At 37.5% G+C, this 27,334-nt stretch overlaps 1 protein-coding gene across 2 annotated transcripts in view; it reads left to right on the forward strand.

The window, feature by feature from the left end:
* Window positions 1-27,334, forward strand: part of Septin10 (septin 10) — a 72,573-nt gene that overhangs the window by 4,822 nt on the left and 40,417 nt on the right. For both annotated transcript variants that reach the window (XM_076833994.1, XM_076833993.1), the window contains exon 2: window positions 20,597-20,665. Coding sequence is in view for 1 of the 2 variants with exons in the window: in XM_076833993.1 (XP_076690108.1) it covers window positions 20,597-20,665 (69 nt within the window). In the remaining variant the exon portion in view is untranslated. The remainder of the gene's footprint in view (window positions 1-20,596; window positions 20,666-27,334) is intronic.

A 27,334-nucleotide genomic window follows, 5' to 3' on the forward strand; every position in this document is an offset into this window, starting at 1 on the left:
GATTAGTAGAGAGTAGCTGGCTAGGTATTTTAGGCAGGAAGACTGTTTCAGATTCTGCTCACACAGTCAACCTTAAAATAACATGAGAAGCTTTTCAGTTGTATTACAAATCTTAAAAATATGGCTTTAAAATTTTTTAACGTATGTTTAAAAATTGAGGACTTTAGTCATTATTTTCGTCTTCTTTTAGTTTAATTTTACCTTTTTAGTAGTCCAATAATCTTTGCAAATGTTAACATATTCAGCCTATTTTTTTATGTATGAAATTCTCTTATTTCTTATTCAATTTTTTATGAAGTTGACTTTTATGGCTTTAACTGTCTGCTCTAGTAATTGAATGTGACCAGATGCTGATGCTAAAGTTCAGTGTGGCAAGTAATTTACTTGTGTTATCACATTTTATAATTTTCATTCCTATTGAGTACTGTTATCTCCCTCCTTCTCTCTTTCTTCCTCTCTCTCTCTGGATGAGAGTCGACTTTCTCAAATTTGGTTGAACAAAATCTCTCTTGTTTGGTTCTTGTTGTCATTGTACCTCCTTGCCCCAGGCCCTTACACATGGTGTTGCTGGTGACTTAGTGCTCCAGCATTTTGCATCTTTTGTCACCAGACGTAGTTCATTCTAACAACTTTTTAGAACCATACATTTATACTGATGTCATGTTAGCTCTTCTCTGTTGTGACATAAGTCATTGAGATTCTTTCTAGGGACTCTCTGTTTGGTAGAAGATAGGCTTTTTCTTATATAGTAACAGAGATTCTATTGTATAGAAATAATTATAATTTAGTTTCTGCATCACTCTGAGGCCCAAAAGAACCTAACACTACTTTATAATTTGAACAGTTGAAGAAAGTATTTTAATTTTGTTTTGTATTTGCATATTTCCTGTATATTATATTGTTTATAAAAATTACATATATCAAGAGGACTTTAGTCATTATTTTAATTATTTAGTTTATCAGATTTTTTTTTAGCTATTGCTTTCCCATTTATTGATTAGTTTATCTTTTAATACAAAGATTCTGTTACTGTTATGGTTTGGATATAAGGTGCCCCCCGCCACACCTCCAAGCTTCTGTTTATGCAGGAATATTCAAAGGTGAAATGCTTAGATTATGAGGGCTATAATCTTATCCGTGCATGCTAATTTTGAATGACCAGGTGGTAACTGTAGGCAGGTGGGGTGTGGCTGGAAAAGATGGATCACTGGTGTGGGGGGGTCTATCCTGAAGGATGCATCTTCTCTGTGGTCCCTTTCCTTACTCTCTTTAACTCTGCCATTACCTGATCAGGTTTCCTCCACTGGGACCTTGCTCTCTGGGGTGCTGTTTCACCTTGGGCCCAGAAAAATAGAATTGGCCAACTGTGGACTGAGATCTCAGAAACTGTGAACCCCAAATAATCTTTATGCTCTAAGTTGCCTTGTCCCATGTCCTGGTCTCGGCAACTTAAAGGCCAAATAAAACATTACATTTCTATGAGTTAACTTTTTTTATTGAAGTATAATGTACATAGACTAAAATCTACCTGTTTTAACATAAAGTCCAGTGAGGGTTTGTTTTTGGTTTTTGTTTGTTTGCTCTCTTTTGCTATGTCAGGGATCCAACTAGGGCTTGACACATGCCAGGTAAGTACTCTACCACCGAGCTGCATCTCTAGCCCAGAATTTTGATGAGTGCATGTGTTGATGTAACCATAGTTAGGCTACTGGTTTCATCACCCTAGAAGTTTCCTTTGTAGTCAGTCTCTCTTGCCACTGTTCTCTGACAGCCACTGACCAGTTTCTCTGCCTCTCATTGTGTCATGTGTAGGTATTATTGCAGCCTTTAAGCTGACCTCTTTGTTAAATGAAATGCTTTTAAGATTAGTTCATGTTCTTGCACATTCCTTTTTGTTGCTGAGTAGTATTCCATTCTGTGAATGTGCCTATACTACAGTTGAGCTCACTTTTTCCACTTAGTGTTTGGGGCTGTTTCCTATTTGGGGCAATTATAAATGAAGCTACTATATGTATTCACTTGTACATTTTTATGTGAATGTTTTCATTTTTCTTGAGTAAGTGTCTAGTTGTGGGACCCCTAAGTAGCAGCTAGTGTATGTTTAACTTAATAAGAAACTACCAAACTGTTTTCTAAAATGGTTATACCATTTTGCATTCCCACCAAATGAATGAGAGTTCTTGTTCCATTTCCTTGTCAGTACTTGATATTGTCAGGCTTTTTTTGTATGTATGGTAATATCTCATTGAGGTTTCAGCTTGTATTTTACAAGTGACTGAAGATGTTGAACATTTTGTCATGTTTTGATTTGACATCTTTGGTAACATGCCTGTTCCAATCTTGGACTATTTTCTAATTATTATCAAGTTGTGAGTTTTTTTAAAAATACATATTTTATTAAGTCCTTTATGAGCTAAATGAATTACAAGTGTTTTATATTAATCCACTGATTAGTAAGCATAACTGAAAGCCAGGTGCGATGGTGCATGCCTGTTATCCCAGCGATTTGGGAGGCCGAGGCAGAAGAATCATCAAGTTCAAAGCCAGCTTCAACAACAGGGAGGCACTAAGCAATTCAGTGAGACCCTGTCTCTAAATAAAATACCAAATAGGGCTGGGTATGTGGTCAGTGGTTGAGTGTTCCTGAGTTAAATCCTGCCCCCCCCCCCAAAAAAAAAGAAGTGTAAATGAAGAGGATTTTTTCCCCCATTTTGTATGTTTTCTTTTTGTGATCTTGTTTCCCTTGCTATATTGCATCATTTTTGAAAATAGCTATCTTGTCTCCTTTGAGATGCCTTTTCACCGTTGTTGAAGATTTCTTCTCCATCTTCTGCACTCCATCCCATCATTCTCTTCCCTTCACAGCACTTATACACTTTGAGCAGAGGCAGGCAAATTAGAAAACACACTCACATAAGCCCTCTTGAGAAGGGAACATTTATATGGGACAAATGAGAGACGGAACACCCAGGCAAGGTGTCTGGCAGTTGCAGAGGTAGTGGTGTGGAGTTTTGGTATGTTTAGGGAGCTGTCGGGAACTAGATGAAGCTAGAGAGGTAGATGAAATTGAATCCTATAGGGCCTTGGTAACAAGAGGAGAGTGTGGTCTGGGGCAAAGGATTACCTTAGCATAATTGTGTTGGTGTTTGCCAAAATGGGTAAAAGAGGGATAATCATGATAATTTTCAATTATCTGTTATTGTGTTAACTTTATACAGCTTCCTAGAAAGTTTTGTTGACTACTTTTCTTGGGTTAAGGTAGATCAAGCATTCCTGTGTGGTTTCTGTGATTTTTAATAAGAATACAAAAATATTTGCCTAATTTTTCGTTGACTGAACTTTCCCAAAGGAGATATAGAGGAGCTGGGGTTCAAAGCTTACTGTCATTATTGGGTTCCCCTTGTAGCACAGAACCTGTAAGAGGGGCATTTAACCATTATGCCCTTCATTGCCACTTCCAGATCATTCTATTCTCCCTTGTAACAGTTCTCAGTCACTCACTCAGCTGTCATGGCTGTCTACTCACTGCTTCTGTTTCTTGACATTCCTGAAATCTTATCTCCCAGGTTTGGTTACTGACTCTCTGTATTTGTCTAGCATTAGAACTGTCAAAATTCTGGGTTATTTCAGTATCTATTTAGATTATCCTTTAATTCCTCCACCTTCTTAGTATTTGACTCCCTCTCCGTCAATGTTCTCTGTTACTTTAGCAACTCCTTGCAGTTAATACCTCATACTTGTTATCATTACCAATGTCTGTATCCATCACAATGTGTTTCAGTCATTCTCCCCTGACCATACCTTTAATTCCTCAATTCTGTGACCTAAATCTGTAAATCTACTATCTTTTGTTTCCCTTATGTCCTTCATACCTTCTTTCCACTTTTTTCCATCCTTTGAGTCCATGATAATAACCATTTATAATCAGATCCTGAAAGTGCTGAACTTTGTCTTTTGCCTCATTCTCTCCTGACCAAAGCCCACACTTAAGTAAACTAAACTGTCCCTTTGACTCCACTCTTGTGCTTTCACAACTCAGTGTGATAGAGGAAAATCAGGTTGAATGGTCTCACTTTATGACCTTAAACTCTGTGTTAGTCCCCTTTCTGTTATTGTAACAAAATAATAGAAATCATCAACTTATAAAAAGAAAAGGTTTATTTTGACTTACAGTTTTTTTAGAGGTTTAGTCTATAATTGGCTGCATTGTTTGTGGGCTAGTGAAGGGGCAGCACATAATGGCAGGGGTGAGTGATAGAACATGGCTGTTCTTCTCATGGAAAGCAGGAGGCAAAAGAGAAAAAGAAAGTGACTCATATCCCAATGATCTAAGAACCACCCCACCCCCACCCCTACCCCTCACTAGGCTCTACCCCTTTAAAGGTTTCTACCACTTCCCAAAGGTGCCAAGTTGAGGGGCAAGGCTCTAGAACATGGACCTTTAGGGTACATTTTAGATCTAAACTCTAGGAGCTCTTTAAGAGGCTCTCATTGTAGCTAAAGACTGTATTTTCTTAGTTCATTCACCATCTCAATTCTTTTAGATCAATTTCTTTAAAGGGTCCAATAGGAAATAGTGTCAACTTTATGAGCCCTGTGGTCTCTGTCAGAAACTATTCAACTCCTTTATTGTGGCATGAAAACACAACATGTAAATGAATAGAAGTGGCATTCTCCTACCAGAGAACATATCTCCTACCAGAGAACATATCCCCTCCCCAGGATTCCACAGGCTTCTCAATTTCTTTCACCTTCTTTGACTGTTTCTTGATCTTTTGGAGTGTTGTTTCTTAATCCCCCGCCTTTAAATTGGGGACCATGGCTCATTTCTGTGATTTCTTCTCTGTTAATTATACACTCAATCCTTGAGTGATTTCACCTCATCAGACAGCATGCAGTACTGACTGATTGATACCAGACTTCAGAATTTCTACTTTCAATGAGTTCAGATATCTCTGTACTCTTGACTCTATTCAACTACCTACTCAGTACCTTTTCTTCAATGTCTAATAGGCATCTCCATTGTAACAAGCTCCAGAATGAACTCCTGGTCTTTCCCAGTCCTCCTCTCTAGTCTTTCTAATTCCAGTGAATGGAAGCTCCACCTTTCTAGTTATTTTTCACATCCCATATTGAGCCTACAGCAAGTGCTATCATTTCTACCTTTGAAGTAGATCCAAATTTCAACTAGCATCTTATTTCTCCCACTGCTAACATTGCTGACGTCATCTCTTTTTTCTAGACTAATGCAGTGATCTCTTAACTGATCTTGTTTCTATGTGCCATTTTTCTTTTTTCTTTTTGAACTGAGAATTTAACCCAGGGGCACTTAACTACTGAGCCACATCCCCAACCTATTTTTGTATTTTATTTAGAGACAGGGTCTCACTGACTTGCTTGGGGCCTCACAAGTTGCTGAGGCTTAGAACTAACGATCCTCCTGCCTGAGGCTTCCAAGTTCCTGGGATTACAGCCACCATGCCCATTTACTCTCAACTGTAAATTGCTTTAATGAGCCTTTAAAAACAAGGAGAGTTCATGTTCCTTTTATGCTAAAAACCTTTAAAAGCCAATTCCTTGAAATAAGTCATAAGAACCCTGTCTGATCTGGTACTCTTCCTATGTAACTGCTCTCTCCCCTTCCTTCTCCCTGTATTCTGGCTTTTATCCGTGTGTGTGTGTGTGTGTGTGTGTGTGTGTGTGTGTGTGTATGTGTGTGTGTGTGAGTTTTGTTTTTTTGTACTCCTTAGGCACACATCTGCTCTGCAGCTGTTCACTTCTCTACCTAGAATGTTCTCTCTCCAGATATCTTCCTCATCTACTCTGTTCCTTTGACCTCTTCAGATCTTTGATGAACTGTCACCTTTTTAGATGGGACTTATCAGACCACCTGGTTCAAAATAGCACCCATCCCCATGCCAAGCCACTGCCACATTTCCTCTTTCCTTTTCCCTTCTTTTTCTTTATTGTGTTTATCATTATCTAGCATTGTATTCTTTACTTTGATTTTTGTTAGGTCTTTCCTAACTTGAATAGAAGCTCCTTAACAGCAGGAATTTTCCCCCCCTCTTTTGTTAAGTTATACATCCTCAGTGCCTAGGATGGTTTCTAGAGCTGACTAGTCACCCTCTTAAATCAACACAGCATCTCCCCACTTCCAGTGAGCAACAAATTAAACAGAGGGAGTACCCCTGCAGTGGGATCTCCTAAGAACCAATCTAGAAAGAACTTGTAGAGGGATCTTAACAGCTAAAAGTTGTTGAAACCTCCTCTTCCGCACCAAGAACATGGGAAGTGGGGTGGAACAGGCCCACTGGGAAGTGCTCACCCAATTCAGCTCTCCACACAGCCTCTGCAGAAACCCGGGCAGTGCCAGAGTGGATGTCTGGTATTCGCAGAAGTGAGAGTGCAGATCCCAGCAGCAAGACAGTTTTGGATCCATGCAAAGGAAAAGGGACAGGGAAGCCAACAGTACTGCTGCTGCTGCTGCTCACTGACACTGGGGATGGGGGAGAGGAACTGCAGGCAATTGCCTGAGTCTTAAAAAGCCTAGAGGAACTGTTGCCTGATCTCTTCTGCAAAGCTACCTGGATATCCAGTGGCGTAGAAGGATGGTTCCCAAATCATGTAAGCATCTGGTGGAAAGCCATGATGAGAAGTTGCCTGAGTCCCCAGGAAGCTTAAAGGGGAAGATGCCCAGATCATTACCATAGCCCAGGAGAAGTCAGCCAAGGAGGAAAGTTTTCTGTTTACAACCAGAGAGCAGTGGCTTCCAATCTGACCTGGCCTTCAGCCTCATCCTCAGCCACAAATGCCAAGTGTTTACTGTTTGGATACTGGCTGGCCTGTGCCTCGGTTATAGTTACCAGAGGAAATCGGCACCTGCCCTTCACACCCTGGGGTAGTGGAAGCTAGAACCCTGGTGAACCAGCTGAGTAGTAAGGACAGTACCCCAGTGAATTGAATGGGCCACAAGGAATATTTTTGCACCACAGATCACCTACAGAGAACCCACAACCACAGGACCTGTGCTTATAGAAGTTACTAGGCTCTATGCCACCGTGAAAAGGATCCTGTAGAGGGAAGAGGGTACATAGTGATCCATAGCAGTCACAGAGACAGTGCAGAGCCCTGCATCTGCAACTCTTGCACACTACAGAAACAATCAGCAGACACAACACCACACTCTGAGAGCAGTCACCTGCAGGACCCTCAGCTGACAAACCAGAACCAGCTGGTGGGCAGTCCATAGCAATTGGGAGTGGCTGCTATGCCCCAGCACTTCTGGAAGGATACAAAGACGAAAAATGATGGACATCTTCTAAACATCCCAAATTCTAATGAAATCCAAACCAAGATTCAACAAGAGTTTTCTTCAGCTTGGCATAGTTTTCTATAAATAACTCTTAACATCAACTTTGATCATCTGTATTACTCTTTGATTAATAGTTGTTACCAAAATAGCCCACATTGTACCTTCAACCCATTTCAATGTTTTTCTTCTAATGGTTTAAAGCATTAATTACATTCATTTGGTTTGTTTTCCTTACATTATTTGTTAATACCTCAAATAACCCCCATCTTTTTCTTTTTACCTTACCTTATATTATTATTTTCTATCTTTCTTTCTTTTGCTTTGTCTTTTCTTCCACCTTTCAGTCCTCATATAATGTTATAGCAATTTTATTATATTTAATAACTAAATTTTCAACCTGTTCCAGAGCTTTACTACAAGTTTATACTGGGACTAGAAGAGCTGTGGATATCAATATCAACACGTTCTTTGCTATTGATAAGGTTGAATAGTATATGACTTGGCTCTGATGTGATTGTAGTAAATAGAGTTCAGTGACTTCTCTCAAAATGATGCTAATACTGGGATTACACATTAAAGTATCAATACCTGGATATTTACCCAACCCAGGGCTTTTTAAGAGAAGGAAGCTCACCAAGTGGGCCTTGCTTAAAAGCAGCAATAATAACCATTCCAATTGATGGGTAAACATAGAAGCAATATGAAAAAGTAAGGGAACAAGCCACCCCAAATAGCGCATAACAATTCAGCAACTGATTCCATTAACAACACAGTGGAGGAAAGGTCAGAGAATTTATGATGTTCATAGTTTAAATGTTCATTGAGCTAAAAGATGATGTATGGAGTGAAATAAGAAAACATGGGAAGTGAAAGATCACTTCAACAAAGAGGAAAGATTCTGAAAAAAGAACCAAACAGAAATCCTGGAAATGAAAGACTCAATAAGCCAAATTAAAAATTTAGTGGAAAGTAGCACGAATAGATTAGAACACTTTGAAGATTTTCAGGCCTTGAAGACAAAGTGTATAATATTGCATATAAAATTAACCATAAAGAAAAGATGTTAAGAGACTATGACCAGGATTTTCAACAAATCTGGGTTAACATCAAGAGACCAAATTTAAGAATATGAAGCAATGAAAAAAAAAATTCAAAAAAAAGCGCACCATAGGGAAGAATTACACTAGAATTAACATTCAATTAAAAGAGAACCAAGTCTAAATTAAATCAAATGGCAGAAAATAAAAATCACCTTTCTGTAACAATACTGAATGTAAATGATCTAAACTCTTCAATCAAAAGATGCTGGGAGCCATCAGCCAAGTAGGTATGACAAATTCCTTGCCAGCTTACTCCCATGCTGTCTAGTGGAAGGACTTCTGAAAGGTGACCTTGCTCAAGGACCAGGGCAGGATCCGTGTTTAGGGTGTTCCCCCTTTAGAATAGGGCAGTTTAGCATAATAGGAGATTAGGGTGTTCCCCCTTTAGAATAGGGCGTATCCTGCTGCTGAGTTCCTCTTGAGTGCTTAGGGTCAGACAGTATATTTTGGGAGACAGAAGCCCATGCGGAGTGGATTTGGGCAGAGAACGTGGATTCCCCCAGAGCGTGTTTGTAGACTGCCGGTGTGAGTTCGGGAATAAAGAATTGCTGTTTGAATCTACAAGCTGTGTGGAGACTCGTGATTTGTGCCCAGCCAGAGACTGCGGCAAAAAGACATAGTAGATAGGCAGATGGGATTCAAAAATAAGACTCAACAGTGTTTTGTTTGCAAGAAACTCACAGAGACATCCACAGACTGAAGGTGAAAGGATAGGAAAAGATACTATGCAAATATTACCCATAAACACAGGGATAGCTATTCTCAAATCAGACAGTGGGCCTCAATGCAAAGTTAATCAGAAGAGACAAAGAAGGTCACTTCATACTGGGAAAGGTAATCATCCAACAGCAAGATAAAATGATTGTAAATATTTATGCCTGAAACTGTGGTGCATCTGTGCACATAAAACAAACTCTTCTCAATAAAGAATCAAATAGACCACAATACAATAATACTGGTACCTTTCTCACCACTAGATAGGTCATCCAGATATAAGTTAAGATTCCTAAGAACTAAAAGATACTATTAATCAAATGGATCAAACAGACATCTATAGACTATTTGATCCATTGATGAGTGAATTAACTTTCTTCTCAGAAGTGCATGCAACATTTTCTAAAACATTTTAGGCCATAAAGCAAATCTTAATAAATATAAAAATTAGAAATAATTCCTTGCATCCTATCAGACCATAATGGAATGAAATTAGAAATCATTCACAGATAGAATATAGCACACACTTCAACACCCAGAGATTAAATACATTTTTGAATGACAAATGGATAGCAGAGGAAATCAGAGAAGAAAGAAAAGAATTTATTAACAAATGAAAATAGTGATACAATGTATCAAAATCTCTGGGAGAGTTTGAAGGCAGTTCTAAGAGAAAGTTTATAGTAATGAATTTATATGTGAAGAAGTAGAAAGATAACAAATAAATAATCTAACAGTATACCTTAAGGCCTTAGCAAAAGAACAAACCAACACAAAAATCAGTAAAAACAGGAAATAATTAAAATCAGAGCCAAAATCAATGAAATTAAGAATTTTTTAAAAAGCAAAGGATTAATAAAACAGAGTGTTGGGTTTTTTGAAAGAGTAAAGCAAGATTGATAAACCCTGGCTCAACTACTCAAAAGGAAGGAAGACTGAGATTAACAAAATTAGAGATGAAAAGGGAAATATCACCAAGACACTACTGAAATCCAGAGATCATTAGAAACTATTTTGAAAATTTATACTCCCAATGAGCTAGGAAATCATTAGGATATTGACAGATTCCTAGAGATGTATGACCATGAAGATATAGAAAACTTACATAATCAGTGTCAAGTAATGAAATCAAAGCAGTTTAAATATTAAATAGATCAATCTCAGGTAATAAAATTGAAGTAACTATGAAAATCCTTCCAACAAAGAGAATCACATCAGAGGGATTCTCAGCCAATTTCTGCCAAAATTTAGTTCTCAAATTACACCGGGAAATAGAAAAGGAGGAAACTGACAAAAATCATATTATGTTAATCAGTATTACCTCAATACCAAAACCAGACACATCAAGGAAATAAAACCAAAACACTGTACAGATTCAATGCAATTCCCATGAAAATACCAATGACATTCTTCACAGAACTAGAAAAAGTAGTTCTAAAATTGATTTTGAAAAATAAAAGATTGGAATAGCCAAAGCAATACAGAGCAAAAAGAACAAATCTGGAGCTATCACAATACTTGACCTCAAATTATACTACCAATCTAGAATAACGTACAGAATGGTATTGGCCCCCCAAAAGGCAAGAAAACCAATGGAACAGAAGACACAGACAAACCCATGTAGATAGTTACCTGATACTATACAAAGGTGCCAAAAATATACATTGGAAGAAAAAATAGCCTTTTTAACAGATGGTGCTGGGAAAATTAGGTATCCCTATGTAGAAGAGTGAAACTTGACCCCTTTCTCACCCTGCACAAAAGTCAACTCAAAGTGCATTAAAGACATAGGCATTAGACCAGAAATTCTGCAACTTCTAGAAGAAAATGTAGGCCTAACGCTCCCAAAATATTGGCACATGGATTAACTTGCCTTAACAAGTCTCCTAAAGCACAAAAAATAATAAATGGGATGACATCAAATTAAAAAGCTTCTCCATAGGAAAGGAAAGAAGAGCATGAAGAAAGTGCCTACAGAATGGGAGAAGAGCTTTCCTCAGATAGAACATTAATATCCAGAATGTATTAAGAATTGAAAAAACTTAACACCCCCTCAAAAAAAAAAGTCCAATTAATAAATGGGCCAAAGAAGAACTAAACAGATATTTCTGTTTAGAAGGACGAATAGCCAAAAAATATATGAAAAAATGTTCAACATCTCTTGCAGTTTGGAAATTCAGTTCCAAAGTACATTCAGATTTCATCTCACTCCAGTCAAAATGGCAATTGTCAAGAATCAAATAATATTAAGTGTTGGAGAGGATGTGGGGGGGTGTACTCATACATTGTTGGTGGGCTTGTATATTAGTGCAACTACTCTGGAAAGCTATATGGAGATTCCTCAGAAAACTAGGAATAGAACCACCATATGACCCAGCTATCCCACTCCTTAGTATTTATCTGGAAGTATTTATATTTTTATATATCAATCTGGAAGTATTTATATATTTTAGTTAGTATTTATCCAAATTTAGCTTGCTGTAGCGATACAGCCACATAAATGATTATAGCAGCATGGTTTATATAGCCAGGCTATGGAACCAACCTAGGCGTCCTTCAACAGATGAATGGAAAAAGAAAATGTGATATATATGCACAATAGAGTATTACTCAGCCATAAAGAAGAATGGAATAATGGCATTTGTCAGTAAATGGATGGAACTGGAGACTGTTATAGCTAAGTGAAACAAGCTAGACCCATAATGTCAAAGATTGGATATTTTCTCTGATATTTGGAATGTAGCCCATAATGGCAGGGGTGGGGAGAGGAGGGAGGGGTAAGAGGAAGAAGAAGAGGAGGGGAAGGTCAGTCAAAATACAAGAAAAATCAGTGGAGTAGTTAAAGGGGATTGAGGGAGAAGGGACAGGATAAGGGAAGAACAGAAGAATGACTCTGACAACCGTTTTTTGGTACTGGAGATTGAACTCAGGGGCGTTTTTACCACTGAGCTACATCCTCACCCTTTCTTAATTTTTTTATTTTGAATATGCCGCTATGCCTACTACTTCTCAAATTTGATTTTTTTCTATCACCTTCTCCCCAAATTCAAGCCATCTACTTTTCATTTAAATAAGCCTTCAGATTTAGTTTCAAGGTTATCACACACAAGGAGATATACTTTTATTGTGTCTTTTTCCTTAATCCGTCCTGTCTATACATGCATTTTCCATGACTTATTCTTCATTCTTCACCATATCACATTCTTATGATTTCTTGTTAAAAGTGAGTCATACTGTGGGAGGCGGTCACATTGTGTGACCAGCGTTTTTCCTCTCCTGATTGGTTTGAGGCACTGTTGGTCATCCCCTCCCACCCCATGATCTGGCTTCTTTTTTAAGTAATGTAAAATGCAGCCAAATGTGTCTTCATGCATGAGCGTGCCTTTCTACATCCCCAAGGATCAAGCTATGCTCACCTGTTCCTTTGTGATATAACCCCTTGCCTTGTTTGGGACAGAATGTTCCATGGAAACGCCCTTTGGGTGTCCCCTTCTCTTACTGTGCCCTTGGGTGTGGCCTTCCTAGATGTCAGTCAGCCTGCTGACAGCAGACATCATGAAGCTAGACTCAGCCCCTTGAAACCTGACCCCTTGTCTCATTTGAATGGCTTTTCCTTAATAAAAGGGGTCAGCACGCTCTCACTCTCTCTTTCTGAGGACCCTTAAGGTCAGAGGAGCTGTCACAGCACTCCCAAAGAAAAAGGTATTTCTGTCTTTTGTGTGGTTATTTCTCACAGCCCAGTTCCCCTGGCGTGACCCCTGAGTGTTTTAGTCGCATGCAACGCGACATCATACAATCTTGAGTTGTTCCAGTTTTCATAGGGGAGGGGAAAAGTCATATGCTGAGATTGCAGAGATTTATTTTATACCTCAAAATGCAAAACTTACAGGCATTTTTTTTTTTGTAAGTTAAGACAGAAAAGGCATTACTCTCCATGCTGTAGTTTCATTCATTCACTGGGAGGGGCTGGAGTGTAGCTCAGTGTTAGAGCACTAAGGTGGGAACCTTAGAAGATCTTTAACTTTGCTTCCTACTCAGCGCAGGACTGCCCCTTGGTTCTCTGTGAAGTTCAGAATATCTTTTCACACTATGAGGTAACCAAAATGCTTCTAGATTTTGTCCAAGTTCTTTTATGTTTTCACGTATTACACCTAAATTTTTTAAAGTTCTGGAAAATACTTTCTAGTACTGTGCATGTCAAAGAAACTTGATTTCCCCCCAACATTATTAGCTTGTTGCACCATCAGAGGATCAAGGGGCAGCAAAGTGTATTCAAATATCTGTGATCTACCTTGAGGAAAGAAAACTCCCCAAGGAAAAACCAGGACCTTAATGGACTAGAGAGGCAGAATTTGACACAGTGAAAGGAAATTACTGAGGGCAAGAGCTGTCTAATGAGGAGAGTGGCCTGCTTGTGGGGAGCACAAGCTCAGACCCTGGAAGGTTAAGCAGCAGTGTAGTCACACCAGTGTGGCATTCTTCCTGAGCACCAGCAGGGAGACAGAATTTCATATTTGGAGAAATTAAACAATGTATTTGGTAGAAGAAAGGGGTTCACCGGTCTTAGGCTGTGAAGATATGAGTGACGTTAGAGGAATTGATTAGTGTAATTCGTGAGTGGCTGAGTGAAGAAATTATCTGGACTCCACAAAGACTCCACTTAGTGCCACAGAAAATATCGGGTTAGGGTACTTGTTCACACCTTTGCATTATATAAACTGAGTAAAGCAGTAGAACATTCTATGCTCAGTGTCACTTCTTGACATAATTTACCATCTGTTCACACTTGAATGTGTATGCCTATTGTAAGCAATATGCCACACACCTGAGTCCCTGAAGCTATATTGTATTCACTGGTCAATTATAAAATTTTAGTAACAATTAAGTTCTTAAAAATTACTGTAAGAAAGTGGCTTTCAGTTTTTAACCTAATGATAGTTTGATTGGATTTTGTGAAATGTAGTTGGGTTGTTAAGTAAAGTTGCTTTAAAAAAAAGGTTTAGAATGCCGCTATTATGTACAATTATAATGTACCAATAAAACATGTTTTTTTAACAGGGAAAAACAAACAAAAAGAAGATAGGTTTTATATTCATTCGTCATTAAACTTTGACTAATAACACCTAGGTTTAATTTATCTAGGTTCATATCAGGTATTTGCTTTTGTTGATTTATTTACAGTGGTCACTCAATCACTGAGCCACATCCCTAGCCCTATTTTGCATTTTATTTGGAGGCAGGTCTCACTGAATTTCTTAGTGCCTCACTTTTGCTGAGGCTGGCTTTGAACTTGAGATCCTCCTGTCTCAGCCTCCCAAGCTGTTGGGATTACAGTTGTGTGCCACTGTACCCAGCTTATTTACTGTATTTTTTAAAAATATTTTTTAGTTGTTGATGGACCTTTTTATTATTTTATCTACTTATATGTGGTACTGAGAATTGAACCCAGTGCCTCACACATGCCAGGCAAGTGCTTTACCACTGAGCCACAACCCCGGCCCCATTTTCTGTAGTTTTGAACGTCTGCCAAAACCTACATAAAATCTTAGTGTGTAAATGTTCTGACCAGGAAGCATGAATAAGTCATATAAGAGTAGTAGGAGGAGCTGGGGTTGTAGCTCAGTGGTATAGTGCTCACCTAGCACATGTGAGGCCCTGGGGTTCAGTCCTCAGCGCCACATAAAAATAAATAAAACAAAGGTATTGTGTCCAACTACAACTAAAAAATAAAAGTAATATGAATAATTGTTTTTAATATTTTCCACTGGTACTACTTTGACAACTCAAATTTCCAAAACAAGTTTTACTTTAGAAGCAGTTTTTAGAAGTTAGCAGGACATCACTGAAGGTAAAATAACAAAGAGAATGATAATTGAGTGAATGCCTCAGTTGGCATACAAAGAGCTTGATATATTCCTAAGAAACCCTACATTTAAAAAAAAAAATCCTGCAAATGGAATTCCAATCTGCTAGGCCATTCACCATTCTACTTATTTTGAATAAATCACAGTGCTAGCCGCTTGGAGTTTCTGAAGGAGTAAGACATGACCCTTGACCTTATGAGTCTCATAATGTCAATGATCCAGTGATCTTCTTCCTATTTGTAACAGCCAGTGACAATCTCTTTCCAAAGTACAAAAGTAAGGCACTAACAAAATCACAACCTACCCTTGACTTAAAAAAAAAAAAAAAAAAAAAATATATATATATATATATATATATATATATATATATATATATATATATATATTAACTTGTTGGTGGACATTTATCTATCTATCTATCTATCTATCTATCTGTCTGTCTATCTGCCTATCTATCTATCTATTTATTTGAGGTGCTGAGGATCGAACCCAGTGCTTCACATATGCTAGGCAAGTGCTCTATCACTGAGCTACAACCCCAGCCCCCAATTTGCCTTTTTTGTAGTTTATATTTCATATGTGTGTGTGTATTTATGTGTGTATAAGTATAGAGCACACAAATACATATTTTTAAAAACCCAGATATCAGTAATTTAACTCCTACAAAGTCTAACAAATACTTTTATAAAAAGTTGTAGTATTTAATGAATCACAGCAAGAAGTGCCAGAACATTGGGCTAATTGGAGAAGGATCAGATTCTCTACATTCTTTAAAATCTCAGTTTGGAACAGGGAGAGCAATACAAACAGAAGCACATGTTTTGTCCCAGGGCCCTTGGGAGACTGGCCTTTTCCTGCCAGCTAGCTGTGGGGAAATGTTTGGTTCTTCCCAACCAAATTGATACCATCTTGATAACAACTTTCCTTCCCTTACTGGGAAACATTCTGCAAATGACTTATGGCGTTTCCTTGGATAAAACAATGAACTTCTAGGGACAGAATCCTTATCTACATAATAATAGATATTTAGCCTAGATTTTGTTAAAGTTTAATGAACGAATGAGTATAAAACCTATCATCCTTTTCTAAGCAAATTATTATATTTACCAACCCAATTGCCTACTAAACTACATTTTACAGAATTTAATCCTATGCTATCAGATTAAAAGCAGTGTGTGTAGGGGGACTGGGGTTGTGGCTCAGTGGTAAAGTGCTCTCACCTTCCATGTGTGAGACACTGGGTTCAGTTCTCAACTTAGTACCACATAAAAACTAAATAAAGCTATTGTGTCCCTCTACAACTAAAAAATATTTAAATACATATATATATGTATATATATATATAATATATATATACATATATATTTAACAAAAAGTAATGCCACTTTCTTATCATTCGTGTTTTTAAAGTTGTATGGTTGACAGGTAAATAAGATGTGTGGCACAACACTTACAGTAAACACATTCACACATTAAGGTATGAGCAGTTGGTAAGTTGTATCAAGAAGTGACCACAAGCATTGAATGTTCTGTCTAACTCAGTTATCATTAGATAACGGGGCCCCTAACTAGGTATTCTCTTTGGCACCAAATGGACTCTTAAGTGGACACTTCCAGTTTCCCCTCATTTGTCCCTTCCAACCTCATTCATACTTTGCAGCTTATGACTAATGAAAATGAACCCTTTTCTCCCACTAAATTCTTATATTCATAGTTTACTTCCTCCAAATATGAAATTCCCCCTCTCTTCTAGTGTTATTTTTCAACTCATGAAGACACAAGAGTATCTGTATGTTCGTAACAAAAATTTTGTTGTGTACTTCTATATAGGAGCAATTTTCATCCTGTAAGAATCATTTCATATTGGAAGAATGCATTCATCTAGTTAATAAAGATTTGAAAAACGCTCATTTTTGTATTGTTAAGTCACAGTAAAGAGAGAGTGTCCATGTGTACTGTATAGTGGTGTGGAGAATAGGACACTATACCATAGAATGGGAGAGTAAACAAAAAACCCTAGTGCAGAGTATCAGATGCTACCATTATATATAGGAAAGAGCCCTGTACCAGCATGTGTGCTTATATTTGTATAGTCTCTTTGGAAGGATACATAAAAGGCTGGTAGTATCCCAGCAAAAGATCTGAGTTCTAGGGAATCAGGGATGAGAAGGGAATTCATTTTGCATTGTTCTTATTGGTACTGTTTATATAGTTTATTTTACTACGTTCATTCACATACAGTTAAATATATGTGTATATATGTATGTGTGTGTGTGTGTGTGTGTGTGTATATATATATAAAGATATACAGGTACATTCTTTTTCTCCAGTTCTGGGGCTTGAACTCAGGGTCTTGTAGCACATATTAAGCAAGTGCTCTACCACTGAGCTATATCCTTGGCCTTTTAATATTCCTTTTCATTTTATTATTATTATTTATTTATTTATTTTGGTACTGGGATTTTAACCTAGCAGTGCTTTACCACTGAGTTACATCTTCAGCCTTTTTTTTTTTTTTTTTTGAGAAGAGGGTCTCACCAACTTGCTGAGGTTGCCCTCAAACTTGCAATCCTCCTGTCTCAGCCTCCTGAGTCTTTGGGATTACAGGTGTGCACTACTAGGCCCAGCTTAGTATTACTTTTTAAAATGTTGCATTTCATTGTATTTTATGCTGCACTAGGTTAGCAAGTACCTTGAAATGAACAGAGCTTCACTGAAACCTCGTGTCTTAGTTGGCTTTTTGTCATTGTGACCAAAATATCTGACAAGAACAATTTAGAGGAGAAGAAGTTTATTTTGGCCCACAGTTTCAGAGATTCAGTTCATGGTTAGCCAACTCTGTAGCTCTGGGCCTATGGTAATGTTATGGCAGAAGGGTTGCTGGAGGAAGGCAACTCAGGACGTGGCAATGAGGAAGCAGAATATACCACTCACCAGGGTCAAAATATAACCTCCAAAGGTATATCCAGTGACCTACTTCCTCCATCCACACCCTACCTGCCTTCAGTTACCACCCAGTTAATTCATATCAGTGTGTTAGTCCACGGATTGGGCAAGAGCTGTCATAATGTAATCATTTCACCTCTAAAAGCAATGCCTCACACATGAGTTTTAAGGGACTCCTCATATCTATATCATAATACTTCTCATCCATCATTTTCTATTGTTGCAAAAAGTGACATTTGGTATTTGGTTTGCAACTTGGGCTATTTAGAAGGAGCACCAACTTTGCAGTTGGATCAGACCTGTGTATACAGCTACTAGATTGTATGATTATCCAGCCTTTCTGATTCCTAATCTTCTCTTCTAAGCTGTGAAAATGGTAGTAAGTATAGCTCAGGGTGTTATAAAGATGAAATAAGAAATTGTATTAAGTCAGGGACAATGGCACATGCCTGTAATCCAAGCTACTTGGGAGGCTGAGGCAGGGTGATTACAGGTTTGAGGCCAGCCTGGGAATTTAGTGAGACCCTGTTTCAAAATAAAAAGGATTGGGAAACTGGGCACAGTGGTGTACACCTGTAATCCCAGTGGCTCCGGAGGCTGAGGCAGGAGGATCACAAGTTCAAAGCCAGCCTCAGCAATATAAAGGCCCTAAGCAATTTAAGGGACCAGGGATGTGGCAGAGTGTTTAAGCACCCCTGGGTTCAATCCCTGGTACAAAAGGGGTGGTAGGGTGGGGAGGGCCTGGTAATGTGGTTCATTGGTAGGGCACTTGCCTAGCATGTGTGATGCCCTGGATTTAATCCCTAGTACACACACACAAAAAAAAGACAAGAAATTGTACTTTATGAGCTAACACAATGATGGGCGCGGGAGTTCTGTAAATAATAGTTGTTTTTATTTTATTTTAATTTATTTTTTAAATAAGCAATTGCAGAATGCATTATAATTCTTATTACACATATAGAGCACAATTTTTCATATCTCTGATTGTATATAAAGTATGTTCACACCAACTCGTGTCTTCATACATGTACTTTAGATAATGATGTTCATCACATTCTACCATCCTTGCTAACTCTCTGCCCCCTCCCTTCCCCTCTTTCTCCCATGCTCCCTCTCCCTACCCCACTATGAGTCAGTCACCTTATATCAGAGAAAAACATTTGGCATTTGTTTTTTTGGTACTGGCTAATTTCACTTAGTATTATCTTCTCTAGGGCCATCCATTTACCTGCAAATGCTATGATTTTATTATCTTTTATTGCTGAGTAATATTCCATTGTTATATGCCACATTTTTTTATCCATTCATCTACTGAAGTACATCTAGGTTGGTTCCACAGTTTTGCTATTGTGAATTGTGCTGCTATAAGCAATGCACAAAACTCAACTCAAAGTGGATCAAGGACCTAAGAATTAAACCAGAGACTATCTAAATAGAAGGAAAAGTAGGCCCTAATCTTCATCATTACTAAGACTTCCTACAGCGCAAGAATTAAATCCAAGAATCAATAAATGGGATGATGGATTCAAACTACAAAGTTTCTTCTCAACAAAAGAAACAATCTGTGAGGTGAATAGAGAGCCTACATCTTGGGAGCAAGTTTTTACCCCTCACACATCAGATAGAGCACTAATCTCTAAGGTATATAAAGAACTCAAAAAGTAAAACACCAAAAAGAAAACCAAATAACCCAATCAATAAATGGGCCAAGGACCTGAACAAACAATTCTCAGACGAGGATATACAATCAATCAACAAATATATGATAAAATGTTAATCATTTTAGAGAAATGCAAACCAAAACTACTCTAAGATATCATCCCATTCCAGTCAGAATGACAGGTATTATGAACAAACAACAATGAGTGTTGGCGAGGATGTGGGGAAAAAAGTACAATCATACACTGCTGGTGGAACTGCAAATTGGTGCAGCCAATATGGAAAGCAGTATGGAGATTCCTTGGAAAACTGGGAATGTAATTACCATTTGACCCAGTTATCCCTTTCCTCCTCGATCTATACCCAAAATTTATTTTTATTTTAATTGGATGACTAAGGGACTTGTCCAAATTTTAAAATCCATACTTTCCCAGCCCTTGGATCATTCTTAACATTTCTGTTTCCCTGGCATGCCGCAGTGGACCATAACTAGTTTTGAGTACCACCTTGGCTTGTAGAGTATTTTATTAATTATATATATTTTTATAACTTTATTTTATTTATTTACTTTTTATGTGGTGCTAAGGATGAAACCCAGTGCTTCATCCATGCTAGGCAAGCTCTCTACCACTGAACTACAGCTCTGGCCCCTCATGGAGTATTTTTTAAGTGAAATAACTTACTTTCTGTTTTAATCCTGCAGAGTCTTTTAAATAAAAGCAGCAGTCTTTGCCCTTCTCTTTGTAAGTGGGAGTTTACTGGTTTCTTATAATTTTTGAGTATGTATTCTTGTATATGGTGAATATTATTTATTTTTTGCTTATTTAGTAAGCCAAAAAAATTTAAACATGAGTCCATAGTATAGACTTGCAGTTAAAACTCAGTGATGATGGCAATATTAGATCCCATTCCTAGTGTAAATACATTATTTAGGTAAATGTTTATAATGTAATGTGTTTGTTTTATTTTTAAAGTCTTTTTTTTTTCTTTTCCAGTTCTTTCATTCTCACATGGCATTCAGAACAGCTTCTATGCCTTCCCCATTATGTGAAGCTGAAGAGAGAGTGAGTCTTTTTTTAATATATTATATATTGTCCCTAAATACTTTTATGTTTTAAAAATAACTACTTATAGAATTTGTAGACTCTTATGTAAAGGCTTGTTTGTATTTATGAATTAACTCAAGTGAAATTCAAGTGAAATATCAGTGATTCAAGTGAAATATCAGTAATAGATTGAATAATTAATTGTTGAGTATGCATAATGTTCCTATTAAATTGTTTTCTATTTATTTTTTCACTTGTTATTTATTTTTCAGTTCTTTTGTTTCTGGTTTTAAGCAGATTAAAACTCCAGGTGCTTCAACAACAACATTCCATAAAAAGACTAGCACGGTTGGATTCCAGCACAATTCTGGGAGGGGAAGAAATAAAGACTAGCACTGCTTTGGGTGGGCACATTGCAGAGCATGGTAGGGGCAGACAACTTTGGGTGACAGAATGTGGAGACCAACTGGGTGGCCTCGCCAGATGCTTTTCTGCTGCAAGATTAGACCTGATGTTTCCAAGGTCTTTCTGAGTGTGCCTGTACAGTAGGAATGGTTTGGTAATGCATATTAGAAGTTATATTTAAAAAGAGGGGTAAATTTAACTTGATGAAAGAGCTATGCTGTTAAAAACAGAAAATTGCAAGTAAAGCATGGTAATTCAATGAGATGAAATAATTTCCTTTAGTTCTGGGCTCCCATAGCTAGAGTCCCCTCTTGTTTTCAAGATGGTTTCAGATGGCTGGGTTTTTATGCAGAGCTCCCCTTCAAGCTCTTTCAAGTTACTGGCAGAATGCAGTTCCTTGCTGACTGGCCTTCCATTCGCTCCCAGAGACCATTTTCTTTTCCTTGCCACATGGCCTCTTCTATTCTAAAAGCCAACCAGGCAGAACTTCTGGCAGGTCTTATCATCTTTGTGTTTCAGATTTTTTTAGCCACATCCATTCCCCCCACCCCCAGATCTTTTTAGCCAGGAATGCCCAGACCCTGTTAAGGGCTTGCCTCATTAGGTCAGGGCATACCTATGATTGTCCTTTTTCTAGAGCTACCTGAGTTGGCACCTATATCACATATGCAAGTTTTCTCAACTGAACCTAGATTAGTTTTATTAAATAACTGAGAGAAGATGTATGCATACCAGAGGCTATTTCATTATTCTGCCCACTGCACATGGTAAAAAGCAATCCTTTCTCACCTGACCTATGTCTCCTCCCTAGTGGTTAGTCTGTCACTACCTTTTGAGATATTTCCTTCCATATTCATATAGATATAAGAATATATACATACATAAAAAAGTTTATTTTCACACAAATCACAGTGAATAAATCACTGTTTGGATACTTAGTTTAAAAGAGTCATACATGTCATGGCATGTATCAGTATATGCTTCAATTTGTATATCTATTTATACATTTGAGTTGTTTCTACTGTTTGACTATTAGGAATAAAACTGCTATGAATGTGTGTCCTTGTTTGGATGTATGTTTTAACCTCCAGGTTGGATTTTTGTTTTTATCTAACATTTTTCCAAATTCACTGTACTATTTTGTATTTGCACCAGCACATTCTCAGCATCCCATTTGTTCTTCTCTTCAACACTTGACATCATCAGTCTTGTAAATTTTAGTTATTTTATGTGCATCCAATGATATCTTATGCCTTTTTTGGATTAATGAGTATTTTTATGATTGGTTCCATTTTATCTCCACTCTATTTTTTCTTTTTAAAAATGTTGATCTAAGCTTTAATTTATCACATTTTACCTTCAAATAATACCATAGTATATATAATATAATTTTTCTTTTTTATTATATAGTATGTGTCATGGAGGTGCTAGATTCTTCTTTCACTTTGTTCTAATTGGCTGATAAATTGCTGTCTTATCACATTGATCACTTTGAGACTTGGTTATCGGCTTGGTTAGGGCCAGTCTATTTCAGTCATGCCTTTATACTAGGGAACTTTTCTAATTCTTGGGAAATAGTCCTTAATCCTGAAATGTGGGCTATCTAAGATTGAGGTGTTTCTGAGGCCTCTTTAACTTACAGACTTAAAATTTAAGAACCTCCTTTCTCTCCAGGATGGTACTCTTTAAAAATGCTCAGCTCCTAGAGCTGCATGACAGAGTCTCAGTATTCCTTTTGTCCTTGTGCAGTTTGGCAGTCAACCATGTATTTGAGGGGAATGTGTTTGCATATTTTGGACTTCTTCCATTCCGGAATTCCCCCACCCCCCCTCAATTTCTAGCCAGTGTTCCTGCCCCAATTTTCAAATGACTTCTTAACCCAGTAAGACTATTTCAGTTCTTCCTGAGCTCCATCTTTGTACCCTCAAGGGAGAGTACAAGTGGTTAGGGGTGTCCTGAAGGATTTGCTATATGAATGTGTATCTCACAGAGTAGATTCCCTTCCCTCTAGAGTTTTCATTCTTTCCAGAGTCTGTGTCCCTGACTTGAGTTGCTTATAATTGTTATCAGCAGGGAGGTAAGTTTTTTTTTTTTTTTAATTATTAGTTGTTCAAAACATTACAAAGTTCTTGACATATCATATTTCATACATTTGATTCAAGCGGATTATGAACTCCCATTTTTACTCTATATACATAATGCAGATTCACATCGGTTACACATCCACTTTTTTACCTACTGCCATACTAGTGTATGTTGTATTCTGCTGCCTTTCCTAACCTCTACTATCCCCACTCCCCTCCCCTTCCCTCCCCTCCCCTCCCTTCCCATCTTCTTTCCCTACCCCATCTACTGTGATTCATTTCTCTCTCTTGTTTTTTTTCCCCTTTCCCCTCAGTTCCTCTTATATGTAATTTTGTGTAACAATGAGGGTCTCCTTCCTTTACTATGCAATTTCCCTTCTCTCTCTCTTTCCCTCCCCCCTCTCATCCCTGTTTAGTGGTGATCTTCTCATGCTCTTCCTCTCTATTCTGTTCTTAGTTGCTCTCCTTATATCAAAGAAGATATTTGGCATTTATTTTTTAGGGATTGGCCAGCTTCACTTAGCATAATCTGCTCTAGTGCCATCCATTTCCCTGCAGATTCCATGATTTTGTCATTTTTTTAGTGCAGACTAATAATCCATTGTGTAAAAATGCCACATTTTTTTTAATCAATTCATCTATTGAAGGGCATCTAGGTTGGTTCCACAGTCTTGCTATTGTGAATTGTGCTGCTATGAACATTGTTGTAGCAGTGTCCCTATAGCACACTTTTTTAAGGTCTTTAGGGAATAGTTCAAGAAGGGGAATAGCTGGGTCAAATGGTGGTTCCATTCCCAGCTTTCCAAGGAATCTCCATACTGCTTTCCAAATTGGCCGCACCAATTTGCAGTCCCACCAGCAATGTACAAGTGTACCCTTTTCCCCACATCCTCGCCAGCACTTGTTGTTGTTTGACTTCATAATGGCTGCCAATCTCACTGGAGTGAGGTGGTATCTTAGGGTGGTTTTGATTTGCATTTCTCTGACTGCTAGAGATGGTGAGCATTTTTTCATGTACTTGTTGATAAATTGTATGTCCTCCTCTGAGAAGTGTCTGTTCAGGTCCTTGGCCCATTTGTTGATTGGGTTATTTGTTATCTTATTGTTTAATTTTTTGAGTTCTTTGTATACTCTGGATATTAGGGCTCTATCTGAAGTATGAGGAGTAAAAATTTGTTCCCATGATGTAGGCTCCCTATACCTCTCTTATTGTTTTCTTGCTGAGAAAAAACTTTTTAGTTTGAGTAAGTCCCATTTGTTTATTCTTGTTATTAACTCTTGTGCTATGGGTGTCCTATTAAGAAATTTGGAGCCCGATCCCACAGTCTGAAGGTCGGAGCCAACTTTTTCTTCTATCAGACACAGAGTCTCTGATTTGATATCAATCTCCTTGATCCATTTTGAGTTAACTTTTGTGCATGGTGAGAGAAAGGGATTCAGTTTCATTTTGTTGCATATGGATTTCCAGTTTTCCCAGCACCATTTGTTGAAGATGCTATCCTTCCTCCATTGCATGCTTTTAGCCCCTTTATCAAATATAAGATAGTTGTAACTTTGTGGATTAGTCTCTGTGTCTTCTATTCTGTACCATTGGTCCACCCGCCTGTTTTGGTACCAGTACCATGCTGTTTTTGTTACTATTGCTCTGTAGTATAATTTGAAATCTAGTATCGCCATACTGCCTGATTCACACTTCCTGCTTAGAGTTGCTTTTGCTATTCTGGGTCTTTTATTTTTCCATATGAATTTCATGATTGCTTTATCTATTTCTACAAGAAATGTCATTGGGATTTTGATTAGCATTGCATTGAACCTATAGAGAACTTTTGGTAATATCGCCATTTTGATGATGTTAGTTCTGCCTATCCATGAACAGGGTATATTTTTCCATCTTGTAAGATCTTCTTCTATTTCTCTCTTTAGGGTTTTGTAGTTTTCATTGTATAAGTCTTTCACCTCTTTTGTTAGGTTGACCAAGTATTTTATTTTTTTTGAGGATATTGTGAATGGGGTGTTTTTCCTCATTTCCATTTCAGAAGTTTTGTTGCTGATATACAGGAATGCTTTGATTTATGCGTGCTGATTTTATATCCTGCTACTTTGCTGAATTCATTTATTAATTCTAGTAGTTTCTTTGTAGACCCTTTTGGGTCTTCTAGGTATAGAATCATGTCATCTGAAAATAGTGATAATTTAAGTTCTTCTTTTCCTATTTTTATGCCTTTAATTTCTTTCGTCTGTCTAATTGCTCTGGCCAGTGTTTCAAGGACTATATTGAATAGAAGTGGTGATAGGGGGCATCCCTGTCTTGTTCCAGATTTTAGAGGGAATGCCTTCAATTTTTCTCCATTCAGAATGATGCTAGCCTGAGGATTAGCATAGATAGCTTTTACAATGTTGAGGTAAGTTCCTGTTATCCCTAGTTTTTCTTGTGTTTTGAACATAAAGGGATGCTGAACTTTGTCGAATGCTTTTTCTTCCTCTATTGAGATGATCATATGGTTCTTATCTTTGAGTCTATTGATGTGGTGAATAACATTTATTGATTTCCGTATATTGAACCATCCTTGCATCCCAGGGATGAATCCTACTTGATCATGGTGCACAATTTTTTTGATGTGTTTTTGTATCTGATTCGCCAGAATTTTATTGAGGATTTTTGCATCTAGGTTCATTAGAGATATTGGTCTGTAGTTTTCTTTCTTTGAGGTGTCTTTGTCTGGTTTCGGAATCAGGGTGATGTTGGCCTCATAGAATGAATTTGGAAGGACTCCCTCTTTTTCTATTTCCTGAAATAACTTGAAAAGTATTGATTTTAATTCTTGTTTAAAGGTTTTGTAAAACTCCGCTGTATACCCATCGGTCTTGGGCTTTTCTTGGTTGGTAGTCCTTTGATTGCTTCTTCCATTTCATCCATTGAAATTGGTCTGTTCAAATTGTGTGTATCCTTCTGATTCAGTCTGGGCAAATCATATGACTTAATTTATCGATGTCTTCACTATCTTCTATTTTATTGGAGTATAGGGTTTCAAAATAATTTCTAATTGTCTTCTGTATTTCTGTAGCATCTGTTGTGATATTGCCTTTTTCATCCCATATGCTAGTAATTTGAGTTCTCTCTCTTCTTCTCTTTGTTAGCATGGCTAAGGGTCTGTCGATCTTATTTATTTTTTCAAAGAACCAACTTTTAGTTTTGTCAATTTTTTCAATAGTTTCTTTTGTTTCAATTTCGTTGATTTCCACTCTGATTTTAATTTTTCTTGCCTTCTGCTATATTTGCTGTTGTTTTGTTCTTCCTTTTCTAGGGCTTTGAGATGAAGTGTGAGCTCATTTATTTGTTGGTTTTTTCTTTTTTTGAGAAATGACCTCCAGGCAATGAATTTCCCTCTTAAAACTGCTTTCATTGTGTCCCATAGATTCCGATATGTTTTGTCTGTATTTTCATTTGTCTCTAAGAATTTTTTGATTTCCTCCTTTATGTCTTCTGTAACCCATTGATCATTCAGTAACATATTGTTCATTTTCCATGAGATGTATGATTTTTCCTTCCTTCTTTTATCGTTGATTTCCAGTTTCATTCCATTATGATCAGATAGAATGCATGGTATTATCTCCACCCCTTTATATTTACCGAGGGTTGCCCTATGGCATAATATATGGTCTATTTTTGAGAAGGATCCATGTGCTACTGAGAAAAAGTATATCCACTTGATGATGGTTGATATGTTCTATATATGTCGGTTAAGTCTAGGTTATTAATTGTGATATTGAGTTCTATAGTTTCTTTATTCAACTTTTGTTTGGAGGATCTGTCCAATGGTGAGAGAGGAGTGTTGAAGTCACCCATAATTATTGTGTTGTGGTTTATTTGATTCTTGAACTTGAGGAGAGTTTGTTTTATGTCGCAGCACCATTATTTGGTGCATAAATATTGATAATTGTTATGTCTTGTTGGTGAATGGTTCCTTTTAACAGTATATAATGTCCTTCCTTATCCCTTTTGATTAACTTAATCTTCAAGTCAATTTTATTCGATATGAGGATGGCCACCCCTGCTTGCTTACGAGGACCATGTGTGTGGTATGTGTTTTCCCAACCTTTCACCTTCAGCCTGTGTATGTCTTTTCCAATCAAATGTGTCTCCTGGAGGCAGCATATTGTTGGATTTGTTTCTTTAATCCATGTTACTAGCCTATGT

This window comes from Callospermophilus lateralis, chromosome 14 (genome assembly GCF_048772815.1).
Source record: "Callospermophilus lateralis isolate mCalLat2 chromosome 14, mCalLat2.hap1, whole genome shotgun sequence".
In the NCBI taxonomy this organism is placed as follows: Eukaryota; Metazoa; Chordata; class Mammalia; order Rodentia; family Sciuridae; genus Callospermophilus; species Callospermophilus lateralis.